The 18,022-nt window shown below is 33.3% G+C and overlaps 1 protein-coding gene across 1 annotated transcript; it reads right to left on the bottom strand.

Moving 5' to 3' along the window:
* Positions 1–2,365: 2,365 nt before the first annotated feature.
* Positions 2,366–6,037, bottom strand: LOC110891320 (probable glycosyltransferase At5g03795). Its single transcript, XM_022139009.2, has 4 exons — positions 5,443–6,037; positions 3,722–3,969; positions 3,277–3,628; positions 2,366–3,187 (listed from the first exon to the last, which is right to left on the bottom strand). Exons 1-4 carry the CDS (start codon positions 5,719–5,721, stop codon positions 2,513–2,515), a joined length of 1,554 nt encoding a protein of 517 aa, XP_021994701.1. The 5' UTR covers positions 5,722–6,037; the 3' UTR covers positions 2,366–2,512.
* Between the last annotated feature and the right edge of the window lie 11,985 nt (positions 6,038–18,022).

Here is an 18,022-nt window from a genome sequence, read left to right as displayed (position 1 = left end):
ATATTTAAAACTTACTTCCGACATTTGAAACAAATGGAGCCGACCAAACAACCTGAATAACACCTTTTCCATTGCGAAACCCCCTCTGGTGTTTGGACCCAATAACGTGGAACCTGAAACCCGTCCGGTTGTTGAACACCTCTAGTTGTCGAACCCTATAACGTTACGGTTGTAGAAGGTGAAGTCTCTGTTCCATACAAAGACGAGATACCGTATTAGGATTTACCTGATATAGACGATGGCTAGGCACGACGTTCTTATGGTCCCGATATAGATGGTATTATAAGAAATGAGATCATCCGTGCTTTAATACCTCTACGAAGACAAGTTACGTTCAGGTTGGTCAAATGTCGATTACCGCTGGAAGTAATAGTTTAAATTTTAATGTAATTTTGATTATTAGTGTAATTTTAATTTTTAATGTAACTTTAATTATTAGTATAGTTTTCAATAATATTTTAATTGTTAAAATATAAAACTATTTAAAAATTAACGTGACAGCAGAAGTTGCAATAGAAGTGGTGGAACCATGCCCATCCGAAGTAGAAGAAAGTGAAAACATAGTGGAATCTAATTTAGCGATGACATGACTTTTCGATGGGCATGGAAAGGCAAGCCACGCCTAATAGTCTTACACGCGGATAACTAATTGGACCACCACCTAGAACCACATTAGTGTCAATGACCAACTTGCAAAGAGGCTTGAGGTTTTATTTATATAAATGGGGACAGGAAGGTTTGTGGTTTTATTTAATGGGAATGTGTGGTGGTGACCGGTGAGGGTGTTTATACTCTTGCTTGAGCGTGTTTGACGGAAATTTTGAGCTGAACCATTAGCTATGATTTACGAAAAAACAACCAAACTGGTCAAGCTACTTGGTCGACCTGGCAAGTCGGTTTCACGGGCTCGGCTTGACAATTCTAGCGACATTTTTTCTTCGTTAGCATAATTTGCTTTTAAGTTTATAAAAAATAAAGATCGTTCAAGTGTGAATAGGGTTGATAATTGCAACAAACACAAACTCTCCATTTCTGTAAAAATTTAATCACTGCATATATAACATTAATACAATTATAATGGAAATAGAAACATTAATAGAATTATAATGGAAATAGAAACATTAATAAAATTATAATGGAAATAGAAACATTATTATTATTAATAGAATTATAATGGAAATAGAAACATTAATAGAATTATAAAGGAAATAGAAACATTAATAGAATTATAATGGAAATAGAAACATTATTAATAGAATTTTAATGGAAATAGAAAAATGGATCAACCACTTTCTAGTGGAACAATGTGAATATCCATGATCTACAATATCGAACAAAGTTGAAACGTCACATCAACCCCATATATGTACCAATGTGGGTGTGTAAAAATATAACATGATATATTTTTTACAATTCATATTACAGTATCTATAGTATAAAATGTTTTATTTTCTTTATAGTCACGAAATGAAATAATATCCGATCAAATTGACGTCTTTATTCTTTTTTTTTTAACGGTCAACAAATCAATCCCGAGCACTCTCGAGGCACCCATTGGACAAACGGAGTACTCCGAGAGTAACCCGAGTGGTTCACCATCAATTCCGGGGAAAACCCGGTAACCACCCGCCCGTAGGCACGACGGTAAATTACCAGTAAAACCCGTTCGGCTCAAGGATCAAACCCAGGTTTACCTGGATCTCCTATTGATGCCCACTAGTGCCTCACTCCTTTTTTGCACCAAATGGGAATTGAACTTGAATCTTCAAAGAATAACTCAAGTCCTCATACCACTTGAGCTAAAGTTATTTCACTTGACGTCTTTATTCTATTTTGGCATATCATCATAATAAAAAAAATATATATATACAACCCAAGTATATTTAAGTAAAATATAGTAAATTACTATTAAATAAAAATACATTAATTACACTACATAAAAAGTATATAAACTCTTCAGAAAATTCAGATATAAGTTCGATACCTACTTATATTACTTTTTATGGATTAAGGCAATGAAAGATTTGAGCTACGCCTTGTGAGAGGTTGTCAGTTCGAATCCCGAGCCCACTTGGGTTTTCGTCCCACCGTGTGTTTTGCAAGAGAGTTCTGCTCTTGTGGTGACACGACTGTCAAGTGACAGCTAGCGATATGGTTTCCCAGGAAACGCCCCAGCCAAACTCTAAAGCTAGCGTGGGTCCGTTAAGACAACATAGTCTTGCCTGAGTGGGTTAACGGGGCTCTTCAATTTTAAGAAGTACGGTTGCCAAAACACAAGAAAGTCTCAGTTCAAAAAAAAAAAAAAAAGTGGCTAAATTAGATATTTTCCTAGTGGTTGTAATTGCACTTTTTCCCCACTTCAAAAGATTAAACCATTCACCAACTTTCAGCCTAATTAAAAGTTACAAACAAACTCCTCTATTTTTCTACAATGCACTATTTTAGCCCATAAGAAAAAAAAAAAAAAACAAACAAAAGTCTACCCTTCACAATATGATTTATGTCCAGCCTGTCAAGAATCAGCAACACCTAGGATTCGAATGTTTAACCGCCGAAGCCAAACCGAATGCAATATCATATGAAAAACGTCGTACCTCTTTGGCGGATAGTTAACCTCGAAATGACGTCGAACTTGTTTGCCGCGTCTTTGCATTCTTAGATATTGGCTTGTAGATATTCTGGTTAAGATGTTTTTAAGGTTTGGGATATCCTCGACCGCAAGTATAACCGCAAAGGATTTCCAGTTTAGGACGTCGCTAAAAGGGGCCACGTAATGGTCCTTGATGAGGACTGGCACACAACCGGTGTAGAGTGCTTCAACCATTCGTGGGCTCGCCACTTCATACCCGCTAGGGGAAATGCAATACTTGCTTTGTCTCAACATACCCATGTACGAAACGCCCTTTGGTAGGTACTTGTGAACTTGCACGTCGGGGTCCTTGTCCTGCCAGTGCTCCAAAAGTATTGGTCTGATAGGACCATGGACCCCGCCAGCAAAAAACGCCAAAAAGGGCCGATTCCTCGGTGATGGGCCACCTAGTATCCCACGTGTTGTTCCGTCGGGAAGTAGGATTTCAGGGATTGACACATCTTTCGAGGGATTAAACCCTTCTGAGGTATTTGCATTGCATAAAGCTCGGATGGAGTTCTTGAAGAGGTATGGGACGGCCTTTGATAACTCGGGACCCTACATCACACCATACATTATCTTTTAAAATCACGAAAGGGAAATAACAAAAAACAAGAAACCAAGGTATGCTACACGAATTTACTCACCCAATCGTGGCAAGCAACGGTGAAATGATCGGCTCCTAGGCTTCGGTTCCAAAACGGATACTTGGAGCCCACAAGATCAACATAATCTTTAACCGTTTGCTTCATGGGACGCCAATGGTCGACATGAGGATCACGCTCGAAGATAAAACGTACCATCATCGTTGCACTCATCGGTAAGAAAAACGTGTGCGCTTTTTCGGGGTTTCTTGTTCGAAACTTGGTAGTTTCCATGTGGTATATAAAATTACCTTCCATTGAATATATGTTTTTACAAGGACCACTATGGAATATTGGGGGTTCTCCTTCTTCATATACAAACACCTTGAATAGCTTCTCCATCTCTAAATAACTCCTTTAAAAGTCAAAACAAGAGTCAACTTTCTAGTTACAAAACATCAACATAATACAACTCATTATGCATAACGATCCTTCAAGAGTTTTATACCTATGAAACGAGGCAGCGTTCCAATACATTGGACCTTCCGGGACATAATCCGGATCATGAGTTCTATTACTTGATTCCGCTTCTTTGATTGCAGCTCGAACCCATCCAAGACGGGCTTCGAGCTTATCCAAACTCGTGTACTTCCTGTTAATGTCTCCGTCAACAGGAAGTACATTAGTTTGATTAACAGAAACAAAAATGTCGGGTCCACTTAGTGTCGCATTCAAATCGTCTTCCTTAGCAACAACCTGTCAAAACATCATAAGATAACTATATGCTAAGGTACAATCAATCTATTTCAATACTTGAATAATCAATAGTCAAACTATATTTTAAGACCACATAATTTTAAAACACACTTGACTATAAATAATAAAGATGGAATTATCTTTCAGTTTCATATCTTTGGTATTAATTAATTATCTACTAGGACAGAGGTAAGATTTGCCCCCCGTCACATCCTTTCCAGACCATACCAATATGCTATGAACGGATTATAATCATATTTAAATAAAAATAATTATATATTATTTATAATATGCGATAAAACTTTATAGCATTACTTGTAAAACTTAATTAGACAAATAGAAGCAAGAGATTCCAGTAAACAGAAAAAGGTTAAAACAAACAAACTATGGCGTAGAAAGAATATTTTTTGTGGCTGGTCCTAAAACATCCTTTTCTCCGATTGCTACATCAAATTCCAAAGATAATAATAAAGTTCAACAAAATAATTCTTCTTATATATATCAAAGATACTAGAGATAATATATCATTATCTTTAATTTAATAATATATAATATCCACTTATCTAGGAATCTAATTCAATATATTACTTATTAAATTAACAAAAAAAAGAGAGATTATACTTAGCTTGATTAGGTTAGCGAGTCTAATTGATATACTAATCATACAAATATAAAGCAATTTACATATTTAAATTATGTAATTTCTATTATACAATATCGTGTAATACACATGTCTATAACCTAGTTAGTATAATGTAGCTATCCATTATGTTATTACTTTCGCATAAGGTAAAGTTCCTTGATAAATCTTGTTTTGGGTAAAGAATTTATCTACGGATCAACAAGTAACTTACATATATGAACCTCCGAAATAAATAATAAAAAATACGGATTGATTTATAAAATTATTATTTACAAACTGAGCTCGAGCTTGACATATAAAGACTAAAAAATGACTCTAGCCAAGATGAAACTATTTGATTGAGATCAATTTACCTAGCTTAATCGAGCTCGAGCTTGAGTCTGGTAGACTAGATTACACCTTATTAACCAATATTAATTATAACTAATTCTAACTATGTTAACATATAACTAAAAACATTAATTGAAAAATTAACCACAAACCACTCATTGTTATCCAATCTTCTTCATAAATTCTCAAAAAAAACTTGTTCATCAATTTAAAAAAAAATGGAGAAACAAACCACTCATTATTATCCAATCTTCTTCATAAATTCTCAAAAAACTTGTTCATAAATTCTCAAAAAAAAAAAAAAAAAAAAAAAGGAGAAACAAACCACTCATTGTTATCCAATCTTTTTCATAAATTCTCAAAAAAACTTGTTCATAAATTCTCAAAAAAAAGGAGAAACAAACCACTCATTTTTATCTAACCTTCGTCATAAATTCTCAAAAAAACTTGTTCATAAATTCTCAAAAAAAAAAAAAAAAAAAAAGGAGAAAATGACTTACAGGCAATTCAACATCCATTTCATCTTCCATACCCAATGGTGGATAAGAAGAATTATAACTCTGAAAACCTTCCACCGGTGGCTCCGCCACCTCACCACCACCATCCACCACCGCCGGAGCTACAGCCACCACCGCCACGTCATCTTTCACCACAGAATACTTTGACCCATCAACCCAGTTTGACTTTTTTACACCAATAAACACTGCCACCACCATAAACGGTAAAATACACCACAAAAGCTTTGTTGAAGATGTTCTTGAATTCCTCCATGAACCCATTATTATTGTTACCACTACTTTCTCTCTCTAGAAACTAAAGTTATGATCAAACTCTTTCAAACACTAAATTCTAAAACACTTCATCTTCGTATGAAATTTAGAACATGTATGGAATAGGATACCTTGCCAAAAAGCAAGTTAAATCACTTGAAACAACTTTCTCTCTCTATATCTATCGGTGTATCTATAGGTTTCTCTCTCTAGAAACAACAACAGAGGAAGTTTAACAATTGGTGAAAGATGGTTGCGCCACCACGCCAAGCGTCTCCTCTTGTTTTGTTCTCTGTTTTCGAGCTGTTTGTTATTCATGCAAAAAAAAGAAATTTATTTTCTTAAATATTTAATATTTTTTTACAACTTATTTACGGTTATGCCATCCGATGCTTTAACCGATGATCTCATAAATTTTATGGTTTTTAGTTCCTAGATGTTTACCCACGCGCGTTGGCGGAGTGTGGGGGTCATGCTCTTTGTGGACTCCAAAAACATATTTTACCGTTTTTTAAGCCGAAGCATTTAAGATGGGTATATCACATACCTGACGAGTATTGAGTCGGGTATATGTATGGAAAAAATATTTTACGGGTATAAGATTTGATGATACCGGACCCGATTACCAGAAAGTATATACAAGTTACCCGAAATATATATCCGAAAACTTTTAGAAATTCATATTTAGTAATGATCTATTCTTGTAGTTTTATTATTTGAAAAATAAAGTTTTAATTTGAAAAATGTATTTTAATAACATTATTCATATCTATATGCTATGAAATACAAAATTATTTTTTCAGGTTAATATTATAACATATATACACTTTAAAATATATTAAATATTATCAGTTCGCAAGCTACACTAGTGTTCACTCTTAAACCTAATCCTATGTAGGGGTGTGCAAAAAACCGAATTAACCGAACCATAACCAAATTAACCGACAAAACCGAGCCAAAAAACCAAACCAAATAAAAAACCGGTGGGTCGGTTAATGGTTTTTTTGAAAACCGAAAGTAGCGGGTCGGTTATGGTTATCATTTTTTCCATACCCACCATAACCGAACCGAACCGACATTTAATAAATTTTTGTAGGATTTAGGACTTTTCATATTTCTAATATTTTATGTTTTTTACTGAAGATTTTTAGTACTTATGAGTTTTTCATATCATTTTGTGGTTTTGGTTGAATGTTTATTTGAATTTATGGAATGTATCATATCCTTTATTTGGATATTCGATAATAATTGGTATTAATATTATAGATTATATGTATTTGTTAATACTATGTAATATATTAATATACACAAATATGCAATAACAATTTATTCCATGTTAAAAAAATTAAGCTATTTTTAGCTAAGCTAAATACACGGTTAACCACTCATAACCGACCCGCTATAGCCATCAAAACTGAATAACCATAACTGATCGGTTATGGTTATGGTTATCCAATAACCGACATCACGGTTATGGTTATGGTTTTTGGTCAAAACCGACCCAAACCGACCCATGCACACCCCTAATCCTATATATGTATATATTAAAAATATAAAATCAGAAAGGAAAGTAAAAAATATATACACACATAAAAATCTCAACGGATATACCCGAAACCCAATATTTCTGAGTATGTCCAATACCTAACGGGTAAATATCCGTCAACTACCCGACCGGTAATGAGCCGTATATAGGACATGATCCGTCAAATATCTGACCGATAATGAGCCGTATATAGGACATGATTTTACAACCTTGTAAAATATGGAATTAACCATACCCGACTCATCCGCCCATTGCCATCCTTATGTGGACCGTTGGATGATATGGAGATTTTGGTGTGCACGCGCGAGTGTGGGAAGTGGGTGGGGAGAATGTGTAATAAAGATGTTGCCGCTTTGAAACATAAGTTGATCTGATTTACCGGCTATTTTTAGTGCTTTTAAGTGTTTGCTTTTATTGACGAAAATACCCTTGGTCTTTTGTTTTTTTATTGGAAATATATTTGGTAAAATTAGTAAAAGCGCAACAATAATTAGTCAGATTCTCTGGATGAGAATGAGAAATGAAATGAAATATTATTTTTGTTTTGTATTTTATAGTCAGATTCTCTGGATGAGAATGAGAAATTAAATGAAATAGTTATCGAAATGTGAGTTTGTATTTGAAAAATTCCCTTATTTTTGTTTTGTATTTTATTTTTAGAAATATTAGGTGAAATTAGTAAAAATGCTACAATAATTCACTAGATTCTCTAGATAAGACTGATTAAATGAAGTAAAATAGTTATCGAGAAATCGGAAGTTAAATGCCATTTTAGTCTCTGTGGTTTGGTCCATTTTGGCAGTTTAGTCTAAATGTTTCATTTTTTGTCTGTGTGTCCGAAAATGTTTCACCGTTGTCATTTTAGTCTACTGTGTTAACTTCATCCATTATTTCTGTTAACGAGAAGAACAATTCAGTCATTTTATATGACCGAATTACCCTTCTCGTTAATAAAAAAATGGATGAAATTAACCAGCTATTGGACTAAAATGGCAACGCTGAAACATTTTTGGACCTACAAGTGAAAAATGAAACCTTTGGACTAAACTGGCAAAATGACCCAAACAACGGGGACTAAAATGACATTTAACTCGATTTTATATTTAAACTTATTAAGTACGTATTTTAGTTTTAGAATCTAATTTTTTTCCGTGTAAATAACATTCTACTAGAGTAATTACACATAATTACCCTACTAGACTAAATACATGATTTTTTATTATTTTTTTCACATTTTGTAACTAAACATCATGCTTAAGTAGAGGGAAAAATCCAGTCCTTCACTTCTCATGTTAAGATCATTTTGTATATTAAGATTCATTTATATTTAATACTTATACATAAAATATATAATAAACTTCTATTTGTTTTTTCAAGACAAGTACACAAGCAAACATGTATCTAAATTCTACCTTCTTGCATGGGCGATAACTACTTTCTACTTGATGACTAATTATCTAATATATGTATACTTTAATATGAGGTTTCAAACGAATGATCATTGTTTGATAATCGTTATTTTCAAATTTTATATACTACCATGAGTTATGGCATATATACAAGCTACGCCTAGAATTTTATAAGAAACATGTGTTTTTTAAGTGATAACTACATTTTATTTGAAGACTAATTATTTAATGTATACTAAATATAGGATTATGATCAAATACAAAGGCTCCTAATTATAATAAGAGTATAAAAGTTCCTAAATAAACTCACTACAAAAAAAACCCCTAAACACCCACCACCACCACCCAAAAACCAAAAACCTAAAACCCCACTAAATATAAGGGTGCAAATTTTATATACTACCATAGGTTTTTTTTTTTTTTTTTTTTTTTTTGGGGGGGGGGGGGGTAGGGGTGGAGGAGGGGAGGGGGTTAGGTTTTTTGGTGACATATATTATTTATTTATTTATTTTACGGGTGGAGGTTTAGGTTTTAGATTATTGAACATTTATCATTCTATTCTTACACTTCTTACAATTAAGAGTATTTATAGAATAACTTAACCCACTAAATATAAGGTTTCAAACCACTGATCTTGGTATTATTATTGTTATCTCCAAATTCCATAGGCTACCAATAGTTATGGTTAGCCGGACACATAAGGTATAGTTTTTTTTTTGGGTAAATACATAGGGTATAGTTTCATAAGGTTTCAAAACCTATCTTCTTTAAAAATAAACTAATCAATTAACTTTTCTAATTTCTTTATTAAGAATTTATTAAGAATCATATGTGATAAAAAATAAACTAATCAGTCAACTTTTCTAATTTCTTTAGGGTGAAGGGGGTGCACCTCTAATTAGGTGAGTGAAATTTTTTTTTTTAACCCAATCATACGTTGCCATGTCATTTCCCCTCTATAACTCCCCTCTTGTCCAAAAACGTACGGGGTGCACCTCTCTTAGGGAAGTTGTTTTTTTATTAAAAAAAAAAACAAAACAAAAAGATGATTGGTTGTTACAAGCCATGGGGCCCACCATCAATTATCTTCTTGTTCGGTGTCTAATCCCCCAACCACCTCACCGATTTGGGCTACCCGCATGAATGGCGGTGTCTTACCGCTCGGCATTTTGGGTCACCGAAGGGGGTTGCCGAAGGCACCCCGTGTACCCTTATTAAGAATCATATGTGATAACATAAAGAAAATCAAGTTATAATTAATAACATTAGGTAATATGAGCAAACATATGTTATCAATAGGCCACCTAAAAATAAAAAATAATAAACACATAAATAGACAAATCACATGTAACTAAACAGTTATTTCAACAATTGTATCTATCACATAACTAAATGTTAAAGCCGATATATGAAAAAAAAAAACAATAAATGTATTACTTTTAAGTCTTTAACGTGTCTATTTATAAAAAAAAAAGGTCTTTAACGTGTCATCAAAATATATATATTAAGATGGTTTATCTTGTTTTGATGGATAATGACTGAGCATCTCATTTTCAAGTTGTCGAAAATACAATCTTAATCTTGAAGGATAAAAAGATTATTACATTCTCAATCATTTACTATAAACTAATTGAAAAAAATTCCTGAAGTTTGGTTCGTGTCACTTCTCTATTTAGTCGAATTGCAATGACAATGACATCGAATTAGTTATTCATACTATAACGTATTAGCATATTTCTTAATTATTAAAGTATTAATTCTGAAGAAACACTAGAAGATGGAGTAATTGACAAAATCGTCCCTGAGGTTTGAGTATCTTTGTCATTTTCATCCAAAACAATTTTTTTTTTTTTGTACCATATAGTCTTTCACTTTTTGGATTTTTGTCATTGTTATCCAAACGTCTAACTTTTTTTTTTTGCCAAAATCGTCCTTGAGATTTGAGATTTTTGTCATTTTCATCCAAATGTTTGTTAGATAAAATAAAGTAAATTAGATGTTTGGATGAAAATGACAAAAAAATCTCAAAAGTGAAGAAACTATATTGTACAACAAAGTTGTTTTGAATGAAAATGACAAACATACCCAAACCTCAAGAACGATTTTGACAATTTACTCTACAATTTATTTACATACGTATAAATAAAAAGTGTATACCTTTTGTACTTAGACTATTAATTTCATTTTTTTATCATATAATTTCAAGAATCACAATGGATTTATATATATTTAAACCATTTTTATTGGTATTATACTATTTTCTCACATCATGTGGAATATTTTAAAACATAATCGATTTGGGAACTAACTAGCAACTAATGTGAGTAAATTTTGTCCTAGACGATTTTACAAGACATCTGGCCTTTTATAACTGATGTTTTTTGCGTCATGCTTTCAAGATTCAACTACTAGAAACTCTATAAAACAGATGATTTTTTGTTAATGATTTAGCCGTAGATCGAATGTCGTAAGAAAATCATTCAAAGGGAAACTTAGTAGACAATGCATCGAAATCTATTAGATTTATTATTTTACAAAGAAAAAAACTATTTTATATGTTAAAATTGCTAAACCTAAAAAGTTTTTAAAATATTGTTTATTTTTCACAAATCATAAATGTCTTATTCAATTAAATTGAAAGCAAATTCTAACTTTGTGTTTTGCATGTTTCCAATTAGAAAAAGTAATCTTGTATATAATAACTTTTTCTGTTATCTTAAAAGATAAAAAGTCCTACTTTATCAGTTTAAACACTAAGATCATGTTTAACGTTACCAAGGTTTAGTCAGACTTTTATAAAGTGTAAATTTGACTATTTATATAAAAGGTTTTACGAGAAATCTGGCCTTTTATAACGGATGTTTTTTACGCCATGTTTTCAAGATTCAACTACTAGAATCTCTAATATAAAAGGTTTTACGAGAAATCTGGCCTTTTATAACGGATGTTTTTTACGCCATGCTTTCAAGATTCAACTACTAGAATCTCTATAAAACAAAATTTTTGCTTAATGATTAGCCGCAGATTGAATATCGTAAGAATATCATCTAAAAGAAAACTTAGTAGACGATGCATCGAAAACCATTAGATTTGTTATTTTACAAAGAAAAAAAAAGCCATTTTGTATGTTAAAATGGCAAAACTTAAAAGTTTTTAAAATATTGTTTATTTTTTATCAAATCTTAAATGTCTTATTATTCAATTGAATTGCAAGCAAATTCTAACTTTGTGATTTGCATCTTTTCAATAAGAAAAAATAATCTTGTGGTATATATATTAACTTTTTTCTGTTATTTTAAAAGATAAAAGTCCAACTTTTCATCAGTTTAAACACTAAAATCGTGTTTAACGTTATCAAGGTTTAATCAGACTTTTATAAAGTGTACATAATAAAAAATAAAAAAATAAAAGGTTATCATATATAATGAAAAGGGTAAATTAGACTTTTTAGATGGGGAGTGCATGGGTGGTCACCGCAGGGTCACTCACGGTCACACCTCTAATCTTTATTTATTACTGTAAACGGAAGAATTTGAGCAACCACCGCCATTGAAAATAAAAGATGGTGTAAATATGGGAACACATGAACCTCAGCAGTCAAATTTGAGCTTTTATTACACATGGACGCGTAACGGCTTCATCCGTGATGTGTTTTTTTTTTTTTTTTTTTTTTTTTTTAATGTGTATATATATATATATATATATATATATATATATATATATAGGGAAAAGATCAAATAGTAAGTTTATTTTGGCTAGGAAGTGTAGGAAGCAATAGGATTAGAACATGTGACAACATTTAAAATAAAGAAAAAGGGTATTTTAGTCAATCCAACCCTTTCTTCTTCCTTTTCAAAACCCAGTAACTTCAAAACCCACCATTTTCAAAACCCACCATCTTCAACCATTTCCTCACTTTCTATCTCAATAATCACAACATTATAGTGCGATTTTCATCACAAATCAATGATTTAAACACCCGATCAACGTGTTCTTCAGCTTTTTTTTTTTAAGAAAACCCAGTTTAATTTCATAAAACATCTCGTTTTTTCCGGTGATTTTGAAGATAATCACTCGATTCGTTCGATTCGAGCGTTGATAAGTGTTTCCATCATTCAAACTTCGTCAATTGTTGAAGAAATCACTTCGATCCATGTAAGAAATTCTTTAATTTCATTTTTACGATCTAGGTTTTTTATTTAGTCATTGCGTTTTACGATCTTGGCGAGGGTCCGGGGGCAGCGCCCCTGGCGGGGTCCAAGGGGCAGAGCCCCTGGCTGGGGTTGAGCTGTAAACAACAGGTTCTGGTCACTGCGTTTTAGTTAGATTCTGGTTCTGTGAACAACAGCTTTTGGTTCTATGAACAAGAGTTTCTGGTCATTGCGTTTTAGACAGTTTCTGGTTCTGTGAACAACAGTTTATGGTCATTGCGTTTTAGACAGTTTCTGGTTCTGTGAACAACAGTTTCTGGTCATTGCGTTTTAGAAATAACACATTTTTGAAGTGTTTTTGTCACACCCTGGCTTTGCGGAAGCGTGGTTAATTTGGTGTGACTTCTTAATACCATAGCTTAATCATAACAAAGCTATATGAATTAAAATATGCAAGATCATCCATTGATAATAAAAATATTAAACATTGTCTTAACGGGTTAACATCCAACAACCATAAACTTGTCTAAACATTACAAATGCAAACTTAAAGTAAACATGGTTCAGGGACTGTGACTTGTCCAGGAAAGAGTCACAAGTCTCGAACCCTGGATGACCTCGGGCCTAATGCAGCGGAAAACAAGCCATACCGCGCCAGATCGTTAGTTTCCTGAAATACATGTAAGTTGAAAAATCAACAATAATGTTGAGCGAGTTCATGCGATAGTGAGTAAATAAACCTTTATATTTATCAAAAACCTGGTATGTAGCAAATAAGGAAAAAGAGATCACCAATGGTTTGCAAGGCCATTGATATGTGTGAAGTGCAAGTAGGGATGACTCAAACCTAGCGGATTTATGCGTCGGGCACTAAGTCACCCCGAGGTCCGTTCAGCTGGACCTGGGGCTGGGCTCGCTACACCCAGATAGATCTACCGCTCCTGTCCCTCGGTCCTACTATGAGGATTAATGGCCTCAAGTTTCCGCCTACCCACTCACATGATCTAAGTAACAAACCTCCTTACGCTAATCATACCATGTATAAACATATTCATAATCATTGTAACATGTATTTCACCCCCGCAGTTTAGAAAACTGAAAACAGTTAAGAGAAAAGGGGGACATGAACTCACAGTCAGTGCGTAGCTAAATCAAGCACTCCAAATGTCCGAAAGCTGTGCAACGACCTACATGTGCTAATTCTATTAGACGGATGGCCGTGCTTTAGCTTTATAGTTAAATTTTCGGGAAACAGTTAGACAACTGTTCCTTGTATATATTTGGTAGTAAATCTCCTTCCCAAGGATGGGGGAATTAATACATGTGCGTTTATGATATTAAGTCTCACTTAATATATTTTATTTCTCATTCCAAAATATAACTATTTTTCTCAAAAATAATATATTTTCTCTTCGCATAATACTTTCCAAAATAATACGTTGACAATATCCGCATTTATGAATATTTCCGGATAAGGCGTAAGTTACGTTTTGGCGATTTAGTGGTAATAATAATTACCGTTGTAACTTATATGTTTGTCGTGTAGGCGTTGGTATTATTTTGGGTTCGACAAAGTTTGTAAATATTATTTTTACTCTAAAAAAATAATATTTATATATTTTCACAAAATAATCATAAACAGTGTGGTGAAAAATATATTTATCGAATAAATATTTATCACGTTTAGTTTTGTGAAAAATCCCACCTCCGATTATTTAATAAATAAAGTCATGGCGAAATATATTTTGAAAACATTTCAAAATAGTTTAACACTTGCAAATAATTCTAAGTGTTAGATTTTAGAAAAATTTCGCCAGAGTTTCCCCTGTAACTGGAGGTGGCCACGCTTTCAAGCGTATCATTTTCTTTTACAAAATCATTCCAACACTTCTTTAAATCAACCAATCAATTTCCGATACTTCAAACCAGTTTTAACACATCGAACTAGTAGACTAGTATGTAAAGTCGCGTTGTTACATGAACTTGTAATTTTTCCGAAAGTCGTAATGTAGATCACCTTATATTTAGTGGATCTATGTATAAAATAGTTTAGTCTTGTAAAAACCCCGTTTTTGGAACAAATCATCCTTTACAACTTCCCGACAACTTTTATAAAAATTGTTATTTTGTCGGATCTTTCGTTTCACAAGTGTTTATACACTTGTAGTTTGTAAAAATCATATTTGTTAACATGTTACCCAACTTTTATAAAACATGATTTTCTCGACACTTGGTTCTATGAATATACCACTTGTACATACGTAGATCGGCTCGTTTTAAATACTATTTTACAAGTCAAAATACTTTTACACAAGTTCATGTTTCTCGTGTGGTGGAGTTTCACCTTTTAACCCTTGTACCAATAGAAACAAGCGTATGTCAAGATTCGTGATCTTGACAAAGTCGGGTTAAACGATGATAAGAGCCACCACATCGTAGATCGGGCCTCAACAATCAACATATTTGAATACTACGACTTTTACACGCGTTATAAGCTTTTAACCAACAATATTCGAGTTTTAGTAGTCTTTAAAGATTCAAAACGCATGATTCCAACTTTTAACCGTTAAAAATCATTTTAACCACTTTAGATACGATCAAGAGCGAGTTTTAAACATTATACCTCTAGCTCGGGGCTAGGGAAGAATCTAGTCGGAAATGGCGTGGATAAAAGCAAATGAACGAGGTCCTTCAACTTCCGCTTGCTTCAAGCTTCCTTATACGTGACCCGAACACCTTGTATAAGCTTGGAATGGCTAGACAAGACTCGAGAATGATGGATGGATTGTGGGTGCTCTCGGCCGAGAATAGGGAGGAGAGGAGAGAGTAGAAAGTGTTGGTGATTTGTGGTGTCAAGTCTTGTGGGTTTAGTGTGGATTTTATAGACAAAACATGAGCCATCGTCCAACGGTTTCTTATGTTCTCTAGATATCCACAATCAACAAATAAAATATTCAAAAGCTTGTACCCTCTTGTCCCTTGGTTTGGCCGAATCCTTAGGGGGAAAGGACATCCGGTTCGTTTCCAATCACACGGTTAGAGTTCAGTTATGTTAAGTAGGTTAAGTTTAGAGATTAACCCCGTTAGTTGTTTGATGCGTTATAAAGCGGGTGTTAGGGTAATCAGGGACCCTAACTGGCTCAGAAAAAGACTAATAATATTTCTGGCAATATTTTTATGTTCCGGGTATAGTCCGGTTGTTCGGTTGGATAGTAATCCGTTAAAGTGCTTAAGTAATCCTTTAAGCGTCGTAAATAATATTTTTAGCGACACAATTTATTCTGCAAAGTGTCAGGAATATTTCCTCATATTTTGGCACTTTATTAATTAGCTAGAAGCTAGTATGTTGATAAAAGTGCTGTGTTTCGTGCTTAGAGTACGTTTTAGGCACATCCAATCTCTGTATCTTATTCCTAGAAACGCAGTTATACAACCCTTGTATCCCTACACACACTATGGGTGTAGTAAAATATTTCTGGCTCATTCAGGCCTTTAGAGGCAGTGTCTGCCTGCTGTTGGCTATATCAGCATGTCAAATAGGTTATCCGTTCAAGTGCTACTGTGCTTTTGTGCATCATGTTTGTCACTAGAGTTCAGTGAGTAAATAATGTAGTGACGGAAAAATCAAAGTATGATGCAGATATGTACAAGTATCAACAATCAAGTAGCAGTTTATCAGAAATCTCAGTTAAGCACAGTAATTAGGCAACAATTAATAGTTAATTAAGTCGTACGGATACCTGGTTTTGTGAGGGTTGTCACAGTTTTTACTCATTGCGTTTTAGGTAAACACATTTTTATGTGTATTTAGTTCATTGCGTTTTAGAGAGAACAATTTTTTTTGTGTTTTCTGGCCATTGCGTTTTAGAAATAAGACATTTTTAAGTGTTTTGGGTGCATTGCGTTTTAGAAATAATACATTTTTAAGTGTTTTCTGGCCATTGCGTTTTAGAAATAAGACATTTTAAGTGTTTTGGGTGCATTGCGTTTTAGGTAAAACACATTCAGTCCATTGCGTTTTAGAAAGTACACTTTCTTTTGTGTTTTTAGGCTATTGCGTTTTAGAAATAAGGCATTTATTTGTGTTTTCTAGTCATTGCGTTTTAGAAATAAGACATTACTTTGTGTTTTTGGTGCGTTGCGTTTTAGAAAAAGTCATTTTTTTATGTTTTTTTTCATTGCATTTTACGCATCTGGGTTTTCTCCATTGCGTTTTACGCAACTGGGTTTTCAAAAAAAAATTTCGAAAATATAACAATAGTATACTCGTTTTAAAGATAAAAGAACGCTCGTTTTTTGGTGCAATTTTTATAAAAAAATAATGTCGTATGAAAAAGTTATTAACGTTTAAAAAATTGGGGGGGGGGGGGGAATTGGAGGAGAGAGAAACTATTGTGCTGGATTGACTAGAATGTCCCTAACAAACCCACGCGCCTCTTTTTTTTTTTTTTTTTTGCTTCAATTTCATTCATTTAATCTTAGCCCTTGATTAGCTAAATAGATGGTCAAGATCACTTCCTAGCCAAATATACTTCCTATTGTATATATATATATATAGGGAATTGAGCTGCCTGACATTTCCCTATTGACTCGTACAAATTATGAGTTTTTCTCAGTTTAGAATTACGATTTTACCCCAAGTTCAAAATAACGATTTTACCCAACTAAAAATTATAATCTTGCCATTGCTGTAGCGTTTGACCGATTTTTAATCATCTGACACAAACTCATTGGTCCGGACAAATTACAATTTTACCCCCGGCTCAGAATTACAATTTTGTCTCCAACTCAAAATTACAGTCTTGCCATCCCTTTAGTTTTTTTTTTTTTTTTTGTAGCAAGTGTTTTGGTTTAATTGGTTGACTCAATGTAATTTTTATCCGTGCCGGACAGCCGCCTAGCACAAGCTCGTTGGTTCTAACAAATTACAATTTTTGCCGCAGAGCAAAATTACAGATTTACCATCGTTTTCTGTTATTTTGTCAGACAAATTATGATACTTTTTTGTTTCAATCAGTTAAAAAATATTTGCCCTAACGCTCCCAACGCTTGCGGAACATAAAACTACTTAACATAATATATAACTCTATACTCCATTCGGCTCCTTAAAATCTTGAAAGACTGGTTTTGAACAAGATGAGTCGGATTTAAGTTTAATTTATACCTTTTATATTAGATAAAGGGGTCCGGTTTCAGTATAACAT

The sequence above is a fragment of the Helianthus annuus genome, chromosome 11 (assembly GCF_002127325.2).
Source record: "Helianthus annuus cultivar XRQ/B chromosome 11, HanXRQr2.0-SUNRISE, whole genome shotgun sequence".
In the NCBI taxonomy this organism is placed as follows: Eukaryota; Viridiplantae; Streptophyta; class Magnoliopsida; order Asterales; family Asteraceae; genus Helianthus; species Helianthus annuus.
The sequence above is the reverse complement of the archived record's forward strand: the minus strand, read 5'-3'. Positions and strand labels throughout refer to the sequence as shown.

What these genes read in the sequence shown, in the direction of transcription:
- LOC110891320 (XM_022139009.2), bottom strand. Translation starts at nt 5,721, where the DNA reads ATGGGTTCATGGAGGAATTCAAGAACATCTTCAACAAAGCTTTTGTGG. An exon ending in AAATGGATGTTGAATTGCCT is followed by an intron (nt 3,970 to 5,442) that starts GTAAGTCATTTT and finishes ATGTTTTGACAG; the next exon opens with GTTGTTGCTAAGGAAGACGA. An exon ending in AACGCTGCCTCGTTTCATAG is followed by an intron (nt 3,629 to 3,721) that starts GTATAAAACTCT and finishes TGACTTTTAAAG; the next exon opens with GAGTTATTTAGAGATGGAGA.